Source organism: Tachysurus fulvidraco, chromosome 7 (genome assembly GCF_022655615.1).
Source record: "Tachysurus fulvidraco isolate hzauxx_2018 chromosome 7, HZAU_PFXX_2.0, whole genome shotgun sequence".
In the NCBI taxonomy this organism is placed as follows: Eukaryota; Metazoa; Chordata; class Actinopteri; order Siluriformes; family Bagridae; genus Tachysurus; species Tachysurus fulvidraco.
Genome location: NC_062524.1, coordinates 19,553,342 through 19,575,883, shown reverse-complemented (window position 1 = coordinate 19,575,883; position 22,542 = coordinate 19,553,342). Strand labels below are relative to the sequence as shown.

Sequence of the window (22,542 nt, the reverse complement as noted above, 5' to 3'; positions counted from 1 at the left end):
TTTAACCCTGTTTGTTTGCCATGATGCTTTGTCGATTGTTGTCCCTTTATGACTGTTGAGTGTGATCGTGGTTCTCGTGATGTTTTGTCATTGCCTTGCCTAGGTTTATTTTGTGTTGTGTTCATTAAAATCTTTACTTGCATTTGGATCCTCTGTCTCTAGAAAACCGAACACAAAACAAAACACAAAACCTGTTACGGTCCAGTTCTTATGCAGTGGCACAGATACATTTTCTCTCGTTTCTCATGTTCAAAATGGCTTGCTTTTCTCCCATAGATAGCACACTTGTCTTCATGATGTTTTAAACAAACACAATGGCTCAAATGAAGACATTTAGAACTATTAATTATTAAAACAATCACCTATCAGGGCACATCTCAGCAGCAAGAAACTGTCAGTAATTGGTTTCAATATTATTCGGAAAATGAGTGGGTTTCTGTCAGGACTCAACCCAGACTTTTGGCCACTTGCTGTTTTTGTTTAACTTCTTCGTCACGTGTCTGCCCCGCCTTCGTCTGCCCCTCCCTGTCTTCACACCTGATCCTTATTGTGTCATCGTGTCTTTTTATATTTAAGTGGGCCGCGTTGCCGAGTGCAGCGCGGAATCATTAGTTACGTTTACCCCTCGTCATGTCTAGTCTTTGTTAAGTGTCTTCATTTGTATTGCTTTTGTTATCATCTTTATGTCGTTGTCTTTATCATTTATTAAACCCCTTTCCTTTGAAGCTATCCTGCAAACGGGTCTTTCTCCTTCCTCTTCCGGTTGTGACAGAATGATTCCGCCTACGAACTGAGACCCAGCAGGATAGCTTCCAGCTCGGACCGTTTTTTTTTCCTTCTTCCCCTGGACTGTTCCGGCAGTCCTTCTGACCCTTTTTTCTCATCGCTTCGCACTGTTTCCGGTGAGGGACGCCGCTACACTTTCGGTTCCGTCCGAAGCGGTCGTCGCCTCACTTCCTTCGCGTAGGATGTCACCATACCGTTTTTGCCCCTTTTTTATTTTTTGGTGCCCTGCGGCATCGCCGCGCATTTTTTCGGTGAAGGACGTCGCTCCACTTTCGGTTCCGTTCCGAGGAGGGCGTCGCTTCACTTCTTCCGCGGGGGGTGCTGCAGGCCCAGGGCGAAGGACTTTTCCCACCCTCCCACCCTTCATATTCTGGTCATCGGGACGTGGATCTGGCAGCGGTGCGTCGGGGGTTATGTGCGGCCCTCCAGCTCGACTGTGGACGTCGCTCGGCCCTCCAGCTCGGCTGTAGACGTCGCTCGGCCCTCCAGCTCGGCTGTGGATGTCGCTCGGCCCTTCAGCTCGGCTATGGAAGTCGCGTGGCCCTCCAGCTCGACTGTGGACGTCGCTCGGCCCTCCAGCTCGGCTGTGGATGTCGCTCGGCCCTTCAGCTCGGCTATGGAAGTCGCGTGGCCCTTCTGCTCGGCTGTGGACGTCGCTCGGCCCTTCTGCTCGGCTGTGGACGTCGTTCGGCCCCTCTGCTCGGCTGTGGACGTCGCTCGGCCCTCGCTGGCTGTGCCCGCCGTGTGCCTTGCTCCCCCCACCTACCTCGCCGTGTGCCTTGCTCCCCCCATCTGCCTTTGCCGTGTTCCTCGCTTCCCCCATCTGCCTTCGCCGTGTTCCTCGCTCCCCCATCTGCCTTCGCCGTGTTCCTCGCTTCCCCCATCTGCCTTCGCCGTGTTCCTTGCTCCCCCATCTGCCTTCGCCGTGAAAATGCCAACCCCCCCCCCCCCCCCCTCGGACCTTGTCGGGGTTTGGCGCTTCGGGAGCCGCGCCTCGTGGGGGGGGGGGGGGGGGCTTACTGTCAGGACTCAACCCGGACTTTTGGCCACGTGCTGTTTTTGTTTATCTTCTTCGTCACGTGTCTGCCCCGCCTTCGTCTGTCCCTCCCTGTCTTCACACCTGATCCTTATTGTGTCATCGTGTCTTTTTATATTTAAGTGGGCCGCGTTGCCGAGTGCAGCGCGGAATCATTAGTTACGTTTACCCCTCGTCATGTCTAGTCTTTGTTACGTGTCTTCATTTGTATTGCTTTTGTTATCATCTTTATGTCGTTGTCTTTATCATTTATTAAACCCCTTTCCTTTGAAGCTATCCTGCATACGGGTCTGTCTCCTTCCTCTTCCGGCTGTGACAGTTTCATGGTTTAAGTATTGTAGCATGTATACAATGTAGATATACATACTGTATAAGGAAATGATAGCTTAAAATATTTGGTCCGATCTTCATATGTGAAGGTAAACCCTCAGTGTAAAAAAAAGAAAAGCAAAAGAATTGGCCTTGCTATTTCACTTTTCTGGAGGGGAATGTATATGTGTTATCTTATGTGAATATGTGTGTAATCTTAACTATTATTTTCCTTCATATATGTTTTCTGGAATATCAGCTATTTAGTTAAACTCAACATTACTTAAACAAATATATGTGTTTCTTCAGGGTCCCATTGGTAGACCAGGAATTTCAGGCACAGCTGGACTCAAGGGAGAACAGGTAAGCAGGCCCAAATATTTTAAATCTGAATAATACATTTATGTTGCTAATTTCTTTTATCTTAGCATTACATAAATATAATTCATAGTTCTGTATCTCATTTAGAGTAAGTTATGAAATTTATTTGGTAGAAACTAGATTATGTATAAATACATTTTAAGCAACATTTATTAATTTTGGATAAAACAGACACGCATTACATTTTATTTATATTGCATATTTAATTTAATTTTATTTTGCATTTAAAAACAGCTTCTGTAAAGTAATTTACACAGAATAATTGCAAACAACTAAAAAAGTTACTAAAACAATTAAAAATATTTTCCACAGGTATTTACACACGTGGACAAAATTGTTGGTACCCTTCGGTCAACGAAAGAAAAACTCACAATGGTCACAGAAAAAACTTAACCCGACAAAAGTAATAATAGATAAAAATTCTATGAATGTTAACCAATGAAAGTCAGACATTGCTTTTCAACCATGCTTCAACGGAAATATTTAAAAAAAATAAACTCATGGAACAGGCCTAGACAAAAAAGATGGTCCCCTAGAAAATACTGAAAATAAGGTGACCAAAGGGACATGTTAATTCAAGGTGTGTCCACTAATTAGCATCACAGGTGTCTACAATCTTGTAATCAGTCAGTGGGCCTACAGTATATACTGTATAGGGCTCCAGGTAGTCACTGTGTTGTCTGGTGACATGGTGTGTACCACACTCAACATGGACCAGAGGAATCGAAGGAAAGAGTTGTCTCAAGAGATTGGAAAGACAATTATAGACAAGCATGAAAAAGGTAAAGGCTATAAGACCATCTCCAAGCAGCTAGATGTTCCTGTGACTACAGTTGCAAATATTATTCAGAAATTTAAGATCCATGGGACTGGAGCCAACCTCCCTAGACGTGGCCGCAGGAGGAAAATTGATGACAAATCAAAGAGACGGATAATCCGAATGGTAACAAAAGAGACCAGAAAGACTTCTAAAGAGATCCAAGGTGAACTTCATGCTCAAGGAACATCAGTGTCAGATCACACCATCCGTTCTTGTTTGAGCCAAAGTGGACAACATTGGAGATGACCAAGAAGCTAGACTGGAATATGCCAAACTACATGTTGACAAGCCACAAAGCTTCTGGGAGAATGTTCCTACAAAAATGGAACTTTTTGCCAAGGCACATCAGCTCTATGTTCACAGACAGAAAAATGAAACATATCAAGAAAAGAACACTGTCCCTACTGTGAAACATTGAGGAGGCTCTGTTATGTTCTGGGGCTGCTTTGCTGCATCTGGCACAGGATGTCTTGAATCTGTGCAGGGTACAATGAAATCTGAAGACTATCAATAGATTCTAGAGAGAAATGTGCTGGCCAGTGTCAGAAAGCTTGGTCTCAGTCGCAGGTCATGAGTCTTGCAACAGGACAATGACCCAAAACACACAGCTAAAAACACCCAAGAATGGCTAAGAGGAAAACATTGGACTATTCCTAAGTGGCCTTCTATGAGCCCTGACCTTAATCCTATTGAGCATCTTGGAAGGAGCTGAAACATACCGTCTGGAAAAGATACCCTTCAAACCGGAAACATGGGCTGGGGTGAATTTGGAACATATTTGGCCGTGCAGAAGTGGATCTGTTTGCCTCCAAGTGGATCTGTTTGTCGACCTACTGCTTGACTTGATTTTCCCTCTCTCATCTGGTTTTAAACCACAATCATTTATTAGTATAGTATATAGACTTTTGTGGCCAATAAAGCATTAATCTGTTATGAGAATGATAGATACACATTGTCCTACACATTGGCTCAGTCATTACATGATGTTGGTGGAGGAAAATATTTCCTGTTCTTCAAAAACACCCCAAAATTGCTTAAAATTCTGATCTGAGAGATCTTTGATTTCACTTATTACTTTTTCCACTCTTTCACCAGTCTTGCTATTTGTATTGGTGCATTATCATCCTTTTACACAGCCTCACCTTCAGCTTACACTTTTTGAACCACTGGGTGCACATGGTCCTCCAGAATGTTTCACATGTTCCTGGCAGTGACACACCCATTGAGCACAAGAAGCAGGCTTAATGAATGCCATGATATTGAAACCCAAGCCATCACTTATCCACCCCCAGGCTTTAATTTGGCATGCACATGTCTGGATGGTAAGCTTCTTTGGGACTCAAACACTCATGGATATGTTAAAGACAGTGAAGGTAGACTCATCAGAGAACAATACAGAGATACAATACACAGTCCAAGATTTCCCTTTCTGGCACCACTGACACCAATGTTTGTCATTCGCATGAATGATACAAGGTTTGACTGTGGAGCTCCAGTGCAACTCAGACTGGGATTAAGGTTCACAAATTAAAGGAATTCTCAAATCAATGTGCACAAAGGTTGTAGTGTCCTACCCAAAAAGGATGTGAGGCAGGCTGTAAACTCTTACACATTGTCCTGACTGTTACCTATAACCTGTAACAGAATTATGATATATTTTTTTCCAGTGAGCAATCTTGACCAAATATCAAAGACTCATCTTAATTTTAAATACAGAGCATTGATACTCTCAAAGATCTTTTGGCTAGTCTATCACACTCAGCTCATGGCTTACAATCTTACAATATCTTATGGCTTAACATGGGATACTTATCTGTTTCTCAATCACTGCTGCTGTTGACTTAAGCATTTGAAACGTGGAATAAAGGAATGTTCATTATTTAAATAGGTTCTCCACACTTTATTTATTTATTTAAAATTTGCATATATTATGCATTCTTCCTGGGATAAAGCCTTTATAATTTTTACTCTGTAAGCATGTAATCATTAATGAATATTAATATAATAGCTTTTTTATTATTTATTATTTATAAAACTATAATGATTTAGTTGAATTTAAAATGTGAAATGTGTTGTCTGACAGTAACAGAATATATGATGTACCTCATCTGTTGCAGTATTTAAAATCAGTCTCCAATCAAAATGTTTTATCTCATTTAATAATATGTGACTCAGATGATACCCTGTCTCATTAATGATCTATAGGCATAAATCTAGAAACAAATTTGCCAAAGTGATGTTTTCTTAGTGTATACACTAAGTAATGCATATTTTTGTTTGAGAGAATATCTCAACCACATCTTGCTAATCTAGAGATGCATTCAGTGACGATTAATAGTGTCTAAGGCTTTAACTGGACTTCACTTCATTCATCAATTGTCCTTAAGAAAGTGCTGGGATAGCATGATAAAGCATATTGGTACATTTGTTGAATATGTATGTGTTGAATAAGTATGTTTTGAGTATGCTAACCCTTATTTGCATATGTTTTGTAGGGCATAAAGGGTCCACCAGGCAGGCCTGGACCTCCCGGACCTCCTGTAAGTTATATCAGGATTTGAGTGATTTAAGAGTTGAGAGCCATTCCACTCAAAGATTAGTGAATCTCCTGGATTCATTTATGCATTAATAATAATAATAATAATAATAATAATAATAATAATAATAATAATTGCACCATATGGTTGTTATTCATTGTTGATTTACTGCCATTAAAAAAATGACCTAATTGCCCTGAAGAACATTTAAAAAGTCTACACACCCCTGATAAAATGTTAACAGAATTAATATAATGTAAAAAATGAAACAATATAAATTGTCAGGACATTTTTTACCTTCAATGTAATAATAACAAAATAATAAAAAATGGAATGAAAAAGATCTGAAACCTGAAGGTAAAATTGGAGGAATAAAAACAAACTGATTGCATAAATTTGCACACCGTTTTATAGTAAGAATGTGGCTGTATACAGAATGAATCTCATTCAATCTCCTTTTTAAATTATTATTCTGATTTGTGTACAATTTTTTCACATCATCTTGAATAACAGTTTTATTCAACAGTTGAAACCATAATCTGTAAAGAGGTTACAAAGCATGCATGGCATTCTTTACTTGTTGAAAGGTACTAATGATGTCTAAACAATAGATGCAGCATTAGATGTTTACCTGGTGGCAGAATTTGTTTTGGTTTCATAAGACCAATTCCAAAAGGTATAATAATTCCATAATTCATAAATCTATGCTTGGTGCAAACAAGGAAAAGAACACTACACCTGCAGTGAGGCATGGAAGCGGTAACATCATGCTTTAGGGCTCATTCCCTTCACCCAAAATTTGGGCTTTTATCAAGTTGAGAAATCTTTTCAGAAAATATCATGAATAGGAAGAAATACCAGTTGATTTATTTTCCCCCCTTTATTTTCTCAAAGAGTCTTTGATTGCACATTGATGGTGAAAGACATTTATGATTTATTAATATTTTGACATGATTTATCTTTGTTTCATTTTTTACATATCAAAAAACTGTTGTTTTAACAGGGGTGTGTAAACCTTTTATATGCATTGTATGATACTGTATGATTATTTTGTGTATTATAGACTTTTGCACTTTTAAACCTCAGCAATTGTGGTAATGACTGATTTTGTAGATTTGAAGATAAACATGATCTTCCTCCATTACTGACTGGACCATTGCCCAACAGCCAAAGTTTTTGAGTTTGCTTCCACTCAAGGGTTTTCCTAGAGTTTTTCTTACCTCTGTTGCCTCTTGCTTGCTCATTAGAACTCTATATGGCTAAATTTTCCTCCTACACACATAATTTGCCAAGTTAAAAATAACACAGTTTAAGTACATCTGAAAAGCCAGCATTTGGTACAAATATGAAACAAACCAGAACATGTTGAATTGAACATTTTAACTCAGCAAGTTAGCATTAGATGTTGAAAATAAATTTGAACCCAGCAAAATGACTGCATTCCTAAACTAAAAGCTTTTTTTCCATATCAGCACACAAAAAGCTTCAAGTCAGATGAGAAAACTCACTCTTAAATTCTGCAACTGGAGCTTATGTACCTATTGGAACATCCAGGCAGTAAGGCATTACAATAATCCAACCTAGAGGTAACAGAAGAATGAACAAGCTTTTTTGCACCATGCTGTGACATTATGTGTGCGTATGTATACGGTCATGTGAAAAAATTAGGACACCCTATGAAAACCTGTGTGTTTTTTAACAGATTTGGATGTGTATATTTAACATCAATTTTAACAATACTGAGAGATTAAAGTAATATAACTAAACAATTAAAACTGAAGACAAGACTTTTTTAAACTTTCTGTAAAATGTAATTAACCTGGACTCAAGCTGGCCGATTGAGATCCTAAGGAACAGCAAAGGATGCGTGCATGATCACACCAAGCTCTGCCTAGTATCCTGTTAGTCAATGTTCAGTCTTTGGAAAGCAAGTTGACAACCTTAGGTCTCTCACTTAACAACAAACACCACACAAGGACGCTGCATTCATCATGGTGTGGGATTTTAACAGTGCCAACCTCAAGCATGCACTTGCAAACCTCCACCAACACATCACCTGCCTCAATAGGAGCAACCAGACACTGGAACATTGCTACACACCATTCAAAGACAGTCCGCCGTTTGGTAAATCGGACCACACCGCCATCTTCCTCATGCCTAAATATAAACATAGGTTAAAACGGGAAACCCCGGTTCAGATGGAGGTCGCGCAATGGACGAACCAATCGGTAGCCACTCTGCAGGATGCTCTAGATGATGCAGACTGGGACAGCTCTGATGACATGTTTACGGGAGCGGTCATGAGATATATCAGGAATCTGATGATACAGTTAACAAAAACATCATCAGGACAATTCCCAAGCAAAAGCCGTGGGTGAATAAAAACATCCTCTCTGAGATCCTGCTCTGCCATCTACAACATGGGGCTCACCACCGGGAACATGCTACAGCATTTCCTACTTTCCTACTGAAAGCTGCATCCTACAACGTGCGCAGAGCGGTAAAGGAGGCAAAGCGGCAATACAAGAAGAAACTAGACTCACTGTTCCAACATGGTGGCTCCAGGAGCCTGTGGCAGAGACTGAGAACGACTGAGAAGCACCATTCTCCAGAGCAGTGAATGTGGACACTTCTTTGGCAGAAGAACTAAATAATTTCTATGCTTGTTTCGAGGCTGCTTACAGCACTACTGCCACTAACAGCGATAATGGCATGTGTGAATGCTGCCTGCATGCTGAGAAAGTTGGAGAGGAAAACGCGTTCCAGTCACGGAGCACAACATGATTATCGCCCTGTATCCCTGACCTCTGTTTTGATGAAGTGCTTTGAAAGATTAATCAGAGACTTCATTACTTCCTCACTACCTGACACACTGGACCCCCTTCAGTTTGCATACCATCCCAACCGCTCCACCAAGGATACCTCCATACCTTCACCTCACTGCCCAGAGCCACCTGGACAACAGAAATGTGGATTATGTGAAAATGCAATTTGTTGAAAACATTTACGTTTCCCTCCACATTTACCTGAGAATTGGAGGTCCTGGGACTCTGTGTCAGTAGTCACACACCCCCTCTTACTCTTATCACCGGAGCACCCAAGGTTGTGTATTGAGCCACTTCCATCTCCAGCAAAATCATACAAACAAAGTTTGCTGATGACAACTTTGTGGTGGGGCTCATCTCCAACAACCAGATGGCCTACCTGGAGGAGATTAAAAGCCTGGAGACAGGGTGCCAGAATGATCTCCTTTTGAGTGGATAGTTTCCGGTACCTACAGTAGGTGTTCTCATCTTGGGAACCTCAGATGATTAAGGGACTTTAAACTGCTCTCTAGGGTGCTAAGGACCTTCTGCGCATGCACCATTGAGAGCATCCTGAAGGGAAGCATCACAGCCTGGTTTTGGAACAGACTAAGCAGGATACCAGAGGGCAGTGTGGTCGGCTGAACATACTGTACCATCCGCAATAAGCTCCCTGACCTGGAGACTATCAATAACAAGTGGTGCTGGACCAAAGCAAGGAAGATCATAAAGGACCTCAGCCATCCCAACAATGTTCTTTTATCCTAACTCTTCCTTACATTTTGCAGTTTTTCACCATTTTTGAACTCCTAAGATATCTATGTTGAACTTACTTTAACTTGAAGAAGTTGCATATATTTTGCTCCACCTCTGGAGACTTCAGAAAGATTTGCAAGACTACATTCTCCTGCTCATGTCTACTCTTATAGTCTGAGGCCTTGTACAGGATAGACAAGTTCGTATATCATTAATGATTGACTGCTCACTATGACTGCCTTCCTTACCTTTTAATAAGATATCCAGGTAAATTTATTCTGATTAGACAAATTATAACCAACATTTTGTTCATATGTTTTATACTAGCCAGTAAATTATATCAATTGTTGCTCAATGGCCACAAAATTTCACACCATTATGCATGTAAAAAAAGCATGTAGTGAACAGCAGTTCTTCAGTGATAGTGGACAAAAGCTCAATAAACATGTAGAGTTAAAGATTAGATTAGAAATCTAATTAGAAATAAATCTTAACTTCCCCAGTGACATGCAGAATGAAGATGTGGTGTAAACACCATTAATCCATGGACCCAACTTGCATTGTTTCAACAGTTCAGATTAGTGGTTGTGGTGTGGTAATGTCTTTCTAAATGTTTGTTTGGCACACAATGGGTTCCATTACTGTCATTCTGTACAGTGTCATCTGAATTCCACTGAATATAACAGCATTGTTGCTGACTATACAAATGCTGAATGGGAAATTTGCAGCATAAAACTGTAGCTGGTAAATATGTGCAACTTATAATTAAACTATAATTTTGTAATTTTTTACAATTTTGTAATGCAATCATGTAAACATGGACAAGAGTCTTAAAGTAATGTCTCTAAGACCATGTGGAGTCCATTCAATGAAGTAAATGGACAGTCTCTGATGAGATAAGGCTATTCTGAGATTAAAGCGAGGTAATGTTTTTAAGTGGCTGATGAATGTATACAACATATATTGACTTAAAGTTACACTTCCTAAATAATTTACAGTTTCAGATGGGCATGAACCCCAAATTTTCCTTGTTCTAGCTCCATTTGAAACATATTTTTCCTGGCACTGTAGATCTTGGCAGACTCATTTGGGGATAAGGCATTGTTGTCTATAAAACCCTTTTTCTTTTCCTTGCTTGGAAGACATACAACACCTCACAATACCATACTGATGCCACTCTTTCCATCTGTTTCAGCAGATGTTCGTTTGCTTCTATCTGGCCTGGTAATACCACACTCCTCAATACCAAGTCCTCAAGTTAGGAAATGAGGTACTGTATGTCCTATCATCAAGTGTTGTTGGCATCAACAAATGCAAATAAGCTGTTTGGTGCAAAAATTTTGTCATTTACGGTTGTAATTTTTGTAAAAACCTTTTAATAATCCAACATATTTTTATAGCTCTTTTTGGCTTACACAACATTCACACTTTTAAATGAGAGATTGATAAGAGACCCAATATCATAAAGCATCTTTCCAGAAATATATACATATAGCTCCATAATAAGCAAGCCAGAGGCAACAGTCACCACTAGAATTTCCCTAAAACAACCTGGAAGAAACCTTGAGAGGAACCAGACTTAAAAGGGAACAAATCCTCTTCTGAATGACACATGAAAGTATGATTGAGTCAACAATTCTATTACTATGCTATAGGGTCAAACAGTACTAAGCATGTATACTATGGCGCAGTATAATCATTATATTATTTGATTCTTTTAAAGCTTTTAGGATTAATGCATTTGTTTATTTTAGCCACTGTGACAAGTTAATGTTCTTCTGCCCTCAATTTAATCCACAACAGCTCTAAATATTTTGCTTCTCTGAATGAAATCTAGTTAAACAAGATTTTACAGGGTTTGGACAATGGAATTGAAACACCTGGTTTTATACCACAATAATAGATTATGGTATAGTGCCTCCATTTGCAGCCAATAAAGCATCTATTTGCAATGAAATGACTCCCGAGGGGAGTGCCAATCATCTTCCAGGGCATTGGCCATTTTATTACATGAAGCTGGTGTAGGAAAATTCTTCCTGGCTTGCTCCTCCAGAACACCCCAAAGTTGGTCAATAATATTCCAATGGGAGTTTTTCAAAAAAACTCTTCTTTTGATAAACATGTCTTGCTGTATTGGTGTATTGGTGCATTACCATCATGATACATGGCACCACCTTAAGCATACACTGTTTAAACCTTTAGGTGCACATAGTTTTACAGAAAGTCCCCGGCAGTGATGTGTCCATCTAGCACAAGAAGTGGGACTAGGGCATGTCAAGATATTGCAGCCACTATCCCAGGCTTCATTCTGGGCATGCAACTGTCAGGTGGTAAGATTTTAGGAGCTTCTCTACACCATTGCTCTCCTGAATGTGGGAAAAACTGTCTACAACTGATGTTTGGCATTGGCACATTTGACAAAAGGTTTGGCTGACCCGGAATATTTAGCCTGTCAATATTCTACTCATGAACAGTTTTGGTGGAAACAGGAAAGACAAAGGGGACACATTTAATTCTCCAGTGACTTGCGTAGCTGTGGATTTATGTTTGTTGGATAAAATACAGGTTAAGGCCCAGAGCTCACTTACATAATGCTTCCTGTTGCATTAGCAGTTACTCAAGGGTCCAGAAGTGGCAGCTTGGAAGATCTGGGCTTCTATAATGAATGAATGCAGTGGTGTTTTTGAGAAATAGTTTGCTGTTTAAAAATGTTCCCACAGTGTGATCACTGATGCTTCTCCCATTTATAAGTGAGTTGATTTATTTTAAGAACACTATTTCAAGTAAAACTCTTCCCAGACTGTGAGCAGTAATATGGCTTCTCTTTTATGTGGATGTTTATGAAATTATCTTGCTCTGCAAAACATCTCCCATGCTGTGATCAACAATATGGCTTCTTTCCTGTGTGAACACTCTGGTGTTTTCTGAAATGCCATAGACTTGTCTCACAATCTTAGCAAAAATATGGCATGTCTCCAGCGTGAGTGTGCTGAAAATCTTCTTGAATTTGAATGCGCTGGTTGGTTTTAAAAACATTTCATATATTAACCACATCCCTTGTTTCTGTTTCATTTTAATTGTCCAGCTCCTGTATTTTGCTTAAGTATATAAAAAGGTTTATTGTTTGCTTTATATCACAGACTCACATGTATTGTAAATATCTTCTTGTAGGTTAGATATTTTTGTCACTGTTAAACTTATTGCCTTTACAGAAGTGAAATTTATAATCTTTTATAAACTCTGATCAAGTTTGTCTATCCTATACCTAGTAAAGAAAGTCTATCATCACTGTGTAATAAATGTTTAACTTTTTCTCTTAGAAGCCTCTTAGCAAGGATTAAAGTGCAAAATCCGTCCATTAACTTTAAATACTGTATTTGCAGGGCATCCCCTATGTTGATGGGAATGGAATGAGCAGTCTATATAAGCTTCAGGTCTGTTTTTTTTTCTGGCATGAAAATAGTTGTAAGCATTTTTTATCTGAAAAACATCTTTATTACTGGTTTGCCTTCATTTGGCAATGATATTTCAAAACTGATTTACATAGAGATATACAGAATTTTATTCATTGCTTTCTATATGTGTGTGAATTTATGTACCGTTTGTAGAGTTAAAATGTCTCTAAATGCCTCCATATGATAGGAAAAAATGTATTGTCAAATACAAGTTTGCTTCCTTATTCTGGTAGTTGCTTTAAAAATACAAGGCTTTTTTTGGATGCTATGCCTTCTGTCTAGTTTCCTTCTACTACCTATACATTCCAGTAGGTAGACTGGCTACTCAAAAACCTCAAAAGTTGTAAACCAATTTGTGTCAAGTTTGTAAGCATGGTGCATTCCTATGTCACACTCATTGACTCTTGATCCATTTGCTACCCTAACCTGGAGGAAGCAATGAATCATCATCCAAAGAATCTAAAAATAAAAACATGCAAGATAATATGTATGTTTCTATTAAATATTGCTGTTTGTGTACAGAATGGAGAAAACTCAGGACCACCAGGACCTCCGGTATGCATTACATTAATGATTAAATTAAATTTGAAACAAATTTAATACATAATGTAAACTGAAAGCAATGTTAAAAATAAAGTACAGCCTTCTTCACTTTAGTGTTTTATTTATCAGGGCCCAATAACAGATTATTAACAGAAAAACAGATTATTCTGGGCTTGTCATGTGTCATGCAACAGAACAATGATCTAAAGCACACCAGCAAATTGACATGGCTAAACTGACAACAAATTGGCTAAAAAAGGAAAAATCAAGGTGGCCAATTGGACAGATAATCCAATTAAGATGCTTTGGCAGAATAAAAGAGCTGTGCATCATAGAACTGTGCAGGCCCAGAAGCAATGTTGTAAAGAAGAGTGGGGCAAACCTTCTCCAAAACAATGTTCTGGCTACAGAAACTCATTGAAGTCAGCTGTAGCACTTTATCTTGGCAGGATTAAATAGAATGAATCATTGAAGAAATTGGTCAAAGAAGATTTAAGGGATTATCTAAATTTTAAGTGTTCTATATAGATATTTCGGTATCCATTTGCTTAACAGATAACTTCTATTGTACATGAGTCATTAGCCATAGTCATATTTAGTCTGAATGTATGTGAACACAATCAAGGTTATCAATTAAATTTTGCTGTGGGGATGAAAGGAATATTCATTAGTGTAGTTCTTTTTGATAACTAACAATTTTATTTATCATTCTTTTCAGGGGCCCAAAGGAGATAAAGGGGAAGTAGTAAGTTGGTGATGATATTATTATATATTTTCTTTTTTCCACTGTTTACAGAGTGAAAAATATTTCATAAATACCATATTTTTTAGAGTGATCCTTGTGCTATTCTGACATACTGGCACACCTTTTCTGCATTATGCATGTGTGACACTTACCTTCACAGGTTTCTTAACATATTTTCTGTATGTTGCAAGGCTTCACTGTGTACTGTGAAGAACAGTAGACAGTATAGACATTACACAGAACAGTGTTGCTTTGTTTTTTGTTTTTCAATAATGGAATTCAAACGTAGGTCTTTTATGTATTTGGGTAAAATTATTATTGTTTTTTACCACTGGAGAGCACAATCGGTGGTATGTGTTATGCTGCTAATTGATTTAGAAAATGAGGAATTAGCTGTTACCACAACCTCTTCTTGTGTAGTCTTTGCTTTTAATAAGAGATAAATATTACCTTCGTTTTTCTCTTTTACAAAGACATATCTGTACATTTTAAGACTTTATTTGAGGTTTAGAATTCTTTATCCAGGGTGAACCAGGTCCAATGGGATTGCCAGGCTTTGAAGGACTGCATGGCTCTAAAGTAAGTTTAACTCTTGTATTGTGTACAAGTCACAAGTTCATCCATGGTGTGTGTAATCGAAATTGGGCAAGTTTCTTAGATATGTTTTCTAAAAGATTTTTAGAATATTTAAAATTTTGTTCTATTACATATATTACATATATCTATTACATTAAATATATCTCATTTCTACTCCAATTTATATTTGGAACAGTCCATCAACTAAAGAGAAACCTTAAGTAATTTTTAAAGACGGGTAAGCTACATGAATATCGATATTTACTGAAGATCCTTTTAATTTAAGAATTACAAACTCAACAGGTGCAAATGAGAAATACCACACAGCTTAGCCAGGAAAACCTGCAAAGCACACAGATTCAGTCATATTATATATTATAAGGCAACATGAAGTGTGTTATGAAAAGAGAAAGGAGTAAGGGAGAATACCACTGATGCCAAGAAACTGAGTCAGTTATCATTTATTTTATTTGTTCTGATACATTTTTTGGACAAATTATTTAAGCCTTACTTAAACCTTTTCAATGAACTTAGGATAACCACCAGGGGCAGTACACCACCTGTATTTACCAGAAACCATCTGATCTTATGAAAGCATTATTATTAATGGATGCCATTCAAACTTTTCAGAAGAGTTTGGAATTGGGAACCTGGATTATAGTCTGAAGCTCATAGGTTATGTTCATACATACTGTTTCACACCTCTTCACATGGACCTTTCCCATTTAGAATGATTGGAAGGGCATTCTGATATGATTTCTTTACTCGATTCATTAGGATGGGCTATTTTAAAATAAAATGACATGAAGATGGACAACTCAATGGACAATACTTGTGTACACAAGGGAGATAACATAACAGATAAACAGCTACTCTGACAAATTAATTGCCACTGTCCTGTTTATTTAATAACATTAGGTGCACACTGGGTGTAGCATGGTTCACTCATGTGGTTACCTTTCATAGGGTGTTTTGAAGTCAAACAATTTTTCATTTACATTTACAGCTTTTGGCAGATGTCCTAATCAAAACTGGTTAATATGACCTTACAAAGGAACCATGGATTTGGCCAAAGGGTTATCCCTCACAAAGCACGACCTGAATGTTAAATATATATCTGACGATGTGATCACCATTGAATTCTTTTATTCAGTCTTTGTTAATGCATGACTGCATGTTCTGTTTCTATACTTGGAAAGCTGCTTTGAGACAATGTGAATTGTTAAAAATGCTATACAAACAAATTGAATGGAATTGGACTGAATATCTAAGATATTTAACAACATATTGTGTATATGACTCGCATTTAAAACAGTGAAGCTACATATCATTAACATTAAAATCATATGAAATCTGTAGATGTATATTTTATTCTTGGTTGTTTTTGTTGTTCTAGGGAGACCCTGGCATGCCTGGTCCACCAGGAGTCGCAGGCCCTATTGTATGTATTATTTTATTTTTTTATTATTTAATATTTAAATATACTGAACAAAATTATAAACAACACTTTTGTTTTTCCCCGGTTTTTTTATGAGCTGAACTCAAAGATCTAAGACTTTTTATACATACACAAAAGGCCTATTTCTTTCAAATATCGTTCACAAATCTGTCTATATCTGTGTTAGTGAGCCGAGATAATCCAACCACCTCACAGGTGTGGCATATCAAGATGCTGATTAGACAGCATGATTATTGCACAGGTGTACATTAGGCTGGCCACAATAAAAGGCCACTCACACAGCACAATGCCACAGATGTTGAAAGTTTTGAGGGAGCCTGCAGTTGGAATGCTGACTGCAGGAATGTCCACCAGAACTGTTGCCCATGAATTGAATGTTCATTTATCTACCATAAGCTGCAACCAAAAGCATTTTAGAGAATTTGGCAGTACATCCAACTGGCCTTGTAGCCACACCAGCCCAGGACCTCAACATCCAGCATTTTCACCTACAAGATCGTCTTAGACCAGCCACCCAGACAGCTGCTGCAAGAATCGGTTTGCATAACTAAACACTTTCTGCAAAAACTGTCAGAAACCTTTTCAGGGAAGCTCATTTGCATGCTTATCCTCATCGGGGTCTCAAGCTGACTGCAGTTTGTTGTTGTAACCGACTTGAGTGGGCAAATGCTCACATTCAATGGTGCCTGGCACTGAGGCCCATTGTTGTGCCATTCATCAACTATCACCTCATGTTGCAGCATGATAATGTTGCAAGGATCCGTACACAATTCCTGGAAGCTGAAAACATCCCAGTTTTTGCATGGCCAGCATACTCACCGGACATGTTACCCATTGAGCATGTTTGGGATGCTCTGGATCAGCATATACGACAGCTTGTTCCAGTTCCTGCCAATATTCAGCAACTTCGCACAGCCATTGAAAATAAGTGGACCAACATTTCACAAGCCACAATCTACAACCTGATCAACTTTATGCGAAGGAGATGTGATGCACTGCTTAAGGCAAATGGTGGTCACACCAGATACTGACTGGTTTCCGGACCCCCCAATATAGTAAAACTGCACATTTTAGAGTGGTCTTTTATTGTGGCCAGCCTAATGCACACCTGTGCAATAATCATGCTTTCTAATCAGCATCTTGATATGCCACACCTGTGAGGTAGATGGATTATCTCGGCAAAGGAGAAGTGCTCACTAACACAGATTTAGACAGATTTGTGAACAATAGGCCAAAATTTGAGAGAAATAGGCCTTTTGAGTACATAGAAAAGGTTCTAGAACTTTGAGTTCAGCTCATGAAAAATGGGTGCAAACACAGTAGTGTTGTGTTTATAATTTTATTCGGTATACAATACTGCCCACAACCTTACTGTCTGCATACCTTAAGAACACAGTTTCTTATGCAAATCTGTCCACCACCTTTCTCCATCCTATGGAATAGTTTTTTTTATACCAGTCTGAAAACAATTAATTTCAAGTTTTAGTTTTCAATTCTGATTTACACAATATTTCAGTTGTACACTGAAATGCTTGTACAACTACTGGGGTAAAATAATTTAAAAAGCAACACACAAATGGCATTGCTTTTAATTTGTGACATGCAGATTACATCACACAGGGTTTTGGTAGCCTAGTGGTTAAGGTATTGGACTACCAATTGGAAAGTTGTGAGTTTGATTCCGATGTCCACCAGGCTTCCACTGCTGGGCTTCTGAGCAAGGCCAATAACCCTCAATTGCTCAGTTGTATAAAATGAAATAAAAATGTAAGTTGCTCTGGATAAGGGCATTTGCTAAATGCTGGAAATGTAAAAGCAAATTTTCAGTACACACTATACACACTATACAGTACACACAATAGACAAAATATATGCACATCTACCCAGGAACTGTTCCTGTAATCATAAATCCTATGATGCTCATACTGAACATCCATTCTGTTTGGACTGTAAGTACAATTGTTAACAAGTAATACATTATCCCACTATACAGTGGCATGCAAAAAAGAACGAGCTCTCCTCTGGGTTGTTTCTTTCAAGGTTACTTCCTCATTTCTCAGGGAGTTCTTTCTTTTCACTGGTACCTCTAACTTGCATATTCGGAATCTAAATATAAATCTACATCCAGATATCTGTATAGCTGCTTTATGGCAATGTGATCAAATTCACTCACACTTGTTAATTTTTGGAGTGCTTCACTGTCCTTCAAGGTTGTAGCGATTTTGGCTCGCGAAGCAAGGTAAATATTCATAAGTAACTTTAACGAGTGTAGCCCTCAATAAAATCCTAAAACGGAGTGGTCATTGGTTAATTGAGCAGTAGATGTTGAAATTTAGGGTGCCTGGGAAATGAAATCTAAAATGACTGGTACCAGACGCTACAAGGTGCAGTCAGACCCGTACTCTTGACTGGATTCTCACTGAAAATTTTCAGAAAGAAATTTCAGCTTTTTTTCCTGATATGCCTAGATATGTTAAACAAATTAGAACCAATAAGTTGAGAACTCCACCAAGCCACAGATTTACCCCACTGTGCCACAAAGCAGACAGCAGCCTGGAGGCTGCTCAGGCATCATTGCACCCCAGGGCATCCATGTCTACATTTATCCAGATTACTGGCTCATCTGGATGTGTCAGATGGGCACTGAAATATTGCATACCCACATGAGGTCCCTTGTCCTTAGGTTTAACCAAGGGAAGCGTATGCTTTTTCCGTCTCTGAGAACCACCCCATGCAGATTGTTTGGGATTCAGCCCTGTAGGCACGTCTGTCTCCTGCTCGGGGGATTCCATTCTGCAATGAGTGACATCTGGCTAGGCCAATGCCTCTCTGCCTGTCATGAACAGAGGGTGCTTAGCTCATGGCAAATAATATTGTTTTAACTCTGACATGGCAGCAAGGCCAAAGTGTCCTGAGTTACATCCACTGCTGAGCAGAAGAGCCGAGCAATGTCCTCAGCCAAGTGAAGGCACTGAGAACGTCCTCAGCCGAGCAAAAGGGCTGGACAAATCCAAAACTGAGCCAAACAGGCCAAGCAACACACTCTCCTGAAAATGTAGGGGAGAGGGAAAAAAGGAGGAGCATAACCAGCTGGTAGAGAAAATAAATAAATAAATGAACAAACAAGTCCAATCCTCACGGATCTCCCCAAGTGTGAAGATCAGTCTTTTATAGATTCCTCTATTTTAAATAAAATGGCATTTAAATAAAATAAAAACTCACAGACATCAAATTGTCATCCCATTGATTGAAAATATCCTATGTTTGTATACAGATATGTAATATTTGAACACTGTGTACATACCATGTTTACCATGTATAATATTTTTGTCTGATTTGTTTGATTGGGGTCACTTTCTCTACTATATAGGATAAAATCTTGTGAAGTTTTAGTCCATATTTAATTCTGAAGGTTTCATGCATCACTGTGTATCATTAATTGGAGAACTGGCAGTGAGACATTGAGATTGTGCTTGCCCATATCAGGTGCTTGGGATTCACTTCTGGCTCAGGTGCTGTCGCCCATCCATAACCAAGTTATAATGGTTACGCTTGCCAGCCTCATACCCTTAATTTATGGAAACCGTTCTTACTTTAGGTCCCACTCTCAGGGCACATTACCACAGGTGGGTGCTAATTCTAACCTGGCATACTGCTACTGCTAACAGACCTGATTAATGCAGATACAAGGTTTTATTTGCAATCAGCACTGAATTGAGCTGCTCAAATGAACATCAAAAAACTCTGAATCAGTATTTTTGTACTTGCCTGTTCTGCTATTGAACAACAATATATTGTGCCTTGTCAGGCTTGAATTTCTAACTTGTTTCTTGTTTCTTTTGGGCTCGCAGGGGAAATCTGGTACTCGTGGTGAGCCAGGAATTGCAGGAGAACCTGTAAGTTTATTTTTTTCACTTATTGTCAGCTGTACATAATGCGTTTAAGGTATTTATTAAGGAGGAATGCGGCTTGACATTTGTAATCTCTTATTTTAATATTCCTTTCAGGGACTGCGAGGGCCTGTGGGAGAGACAGGTTTCCCTGGACCTGAAGGCCCTCCAGGTGTATCTGTAAGAAATTACACTCAATCTTGTTCCATACTATACTGTTTTGTTATATTATCTTGCAACAGTGTTTTTATACATATTCTAGAGACCCATATTTCAGTTACAGAGGTATTGATTTAAATAAAATGCATTAGAGCAGTGAAAACACTACTTCTGGGTTTGGGAAATATGCTTATACTGCACTACTGTCTACTGAGAGTTACTTTTATATTACAAAAAGGCAAAGAACATTAATTTACATTAAAGAGTCTATAATGGCAAAAGAGAATTTGTAAGCAGTTTTTGGGAGATTTCCCACAATGTTTTTGCAAGTCTTTTCAAGCATTAGTAACATGGGAACATGACTATGTGAGCAGTAACCCAAATATTTCACTGCATCCAATAACATTTTTCATATTACAGGGTAGACCTGGAAAAGATGGAATTCCCGGCTATGAGGTAAGAATGCTAGATTTGTAAAACTTTGCACTTAAAAATGAATTCCTTCCACAATATATATTTTTTCATGTAAAACCCTTTAAGAAAAAACAGTCTACAGATGAAAAGTCATATATTGCTATTGCTCTACACATTTATACACTTTCCTTTGAAGTATTACAGTTGACTTTAATCAGCAATGTGGCAAATGCACATGTCCTTAATGCTGAATACACAACAGTAAAAGAAAGTTTTATATCTCCACATCTCCAGAAATTAGAGTCACAAACTCCAATTAAAAACAGACATTGTGGCTTCCTACTAACATTACCCCAGTTGTCAGCAAATAAAGCACCTTATTTGATTGAATTTAACATTGGCTTGTATTTAAATCAAGTCTCACGCAACTAGGAACATGGCATTTTTTGGGACTGTAAGCATCCGTGTGTTGTGGGGATAAGCAATTGGTAGGCAGACAAGCTTTATGTTTCTCATGCAACTTTATTTTTGTTTTGCTTTTCAGCACAGCATATTGAGACTCTCACACACAGCTCACACAAATTCAGCTCCTACCACTCTCACTGTACTTTTCATAAATCTCCTCAGGCAATCACTGTTAGCAGAGCAAAAATATTGTTAGGGAAATTACTCACGGGTTTGTGTGATTAAAATTAAAATTATGAAAGAAACTACACAAGGTTAAGCATGTAATGTGTCATGGCTGATGCTATGGGAATGCTTCGATGCTCTGTGTTAATTTATATGCCATGAGAGATAAGGGCTCTCTCAGAGACTGCTTGTCAAATGTGTTTTATGATTTTTCACACTCCTAAAGTGCAATCCAAGACCAAGAACTGGGGTTTTTCCATATTAGAATGGTACAAAGCCCACAGCACATAACTCTTATGACTGTGATGGGATGCCTGCAGTAATGAAAGCCTGCACTCCTGAGGCATAGCTGAAATGGGAACATGTGAAGCAGACCCAAAGGGATAATGTTGGCTGCTGCTGCCATGAAACGAGCATTCTCTGCTTGTTGGCAACAGAGAGACTTTGGCCTTGCCGAATAGCTTTCACTGCTGACAAAATGGAAGCCACTTATGCAGGAGACACTGCAACACACCTGGCACACTGCCAGATTATCTGAAAGAGCCAATGGTGGGGGCTGTCTGCTTACCTTGTGGTTCAATCTCTGAGCTTCGCTGAGCAACAGACCTCAAGCTCCAAGCAGACAGGAAAACCAGGAAAAGTGGTCCTTGAGTAGCACCAAACATTGCTGGTCTATACTGTACATATCCTCCTCCATGTTGGGAGAAATTTCCAAGCGAGCTTTTCAATTCAAAATGTTTATATGAGACTCAGGGGATGGGACAGACTCAGGGGATGGGATAGGAGAAAGGGAAGGACCTGTCTCTTGTTCCACTTCTGCCATCTTGACCTGTAAATCCCATGATTTGTCAGTGTACCACCACAGGGTATAGGTGAAGGCATAACAATCCACCAATTACAAAGACTTTTAGAGCAGAAATATAGTGTCCATCAAGCGAGATAGATAGCCATCATCAGCAATAGGAATCAGAATGCCAGGTTGGAATTCAGGTTCTGGAACCTGATGAATGCAACTACACTTTTGTTTTTGCCCCCATTTTTTCATGAGCTGAACTCAAAGATCTAAGACTTTTTCTATGTACACAAAAGGCCTATTTCTCTCAATTACTGTTCAGGCTGGTCTCAGACGATCTTGTAGATGAAGATGCCGGATGTGGAGGTCCGTGGTCTGCGGTTGTGAGGCCGGTTGGATGTACTGCCAAATTCTCTGAAACGCCTTTTGAAGACAGATTATGGTAGATA

At 38.9% G+C, this 22,542-nt stretch overlaps 1 protein-coding gene across 8 annotated transcripts in view; it reads left to right on the top strand.

Annotated features, from left to right (window-relative positions):
* The window catches only part of LOC113660734 (collagen alpha-1(XIX) chain), a 118,306-nt gene that overhangs the window by 77,565 nt on the left and 18,199 nt on the right, over positions 1-22,542 (top strand). For all 8 annotated transcript variants that reach the window (XM_047816373.1, XM_047816375.1, XM_047816376.1 and 5 more), the window contains 10 exons: positions 2,441-2,494; positions 5,828-5,872; positions 12,813-12,863; positions 13,407-13,439; positions 14,146-14,172; positions 14,698-14,751; positions 16,145-16,189; positions 20,059-20,103; positions 20,215-20,277; positions 20,677-20,712. In XM_047816373.1, the coding sequence (XP_047672329.1) occupies positions 2,441-2,494; positions 5,828-5,872; positions 12,813-12,863; positions 13,407-13,439; positions 14,146-14,172; positions 14,698-14,751; positions 16,145-16,189; positions 20,059-20,103; positions 20,215-20,277; positions 20,677-20,712 (453 nt within the window). The remainder of the gene's footprint in view (positions 1-2,440; positions 2,495-5,827; positions 5,873-12,812; positions 12,864-13,406; positions 13,440-14,145; positions 14,173-14,697; positions 14,752-16,144; positions 16,190-20,058; positions 20,104-20,214; positions 20,278-20,676; positions 20,713-22,542) is intronic.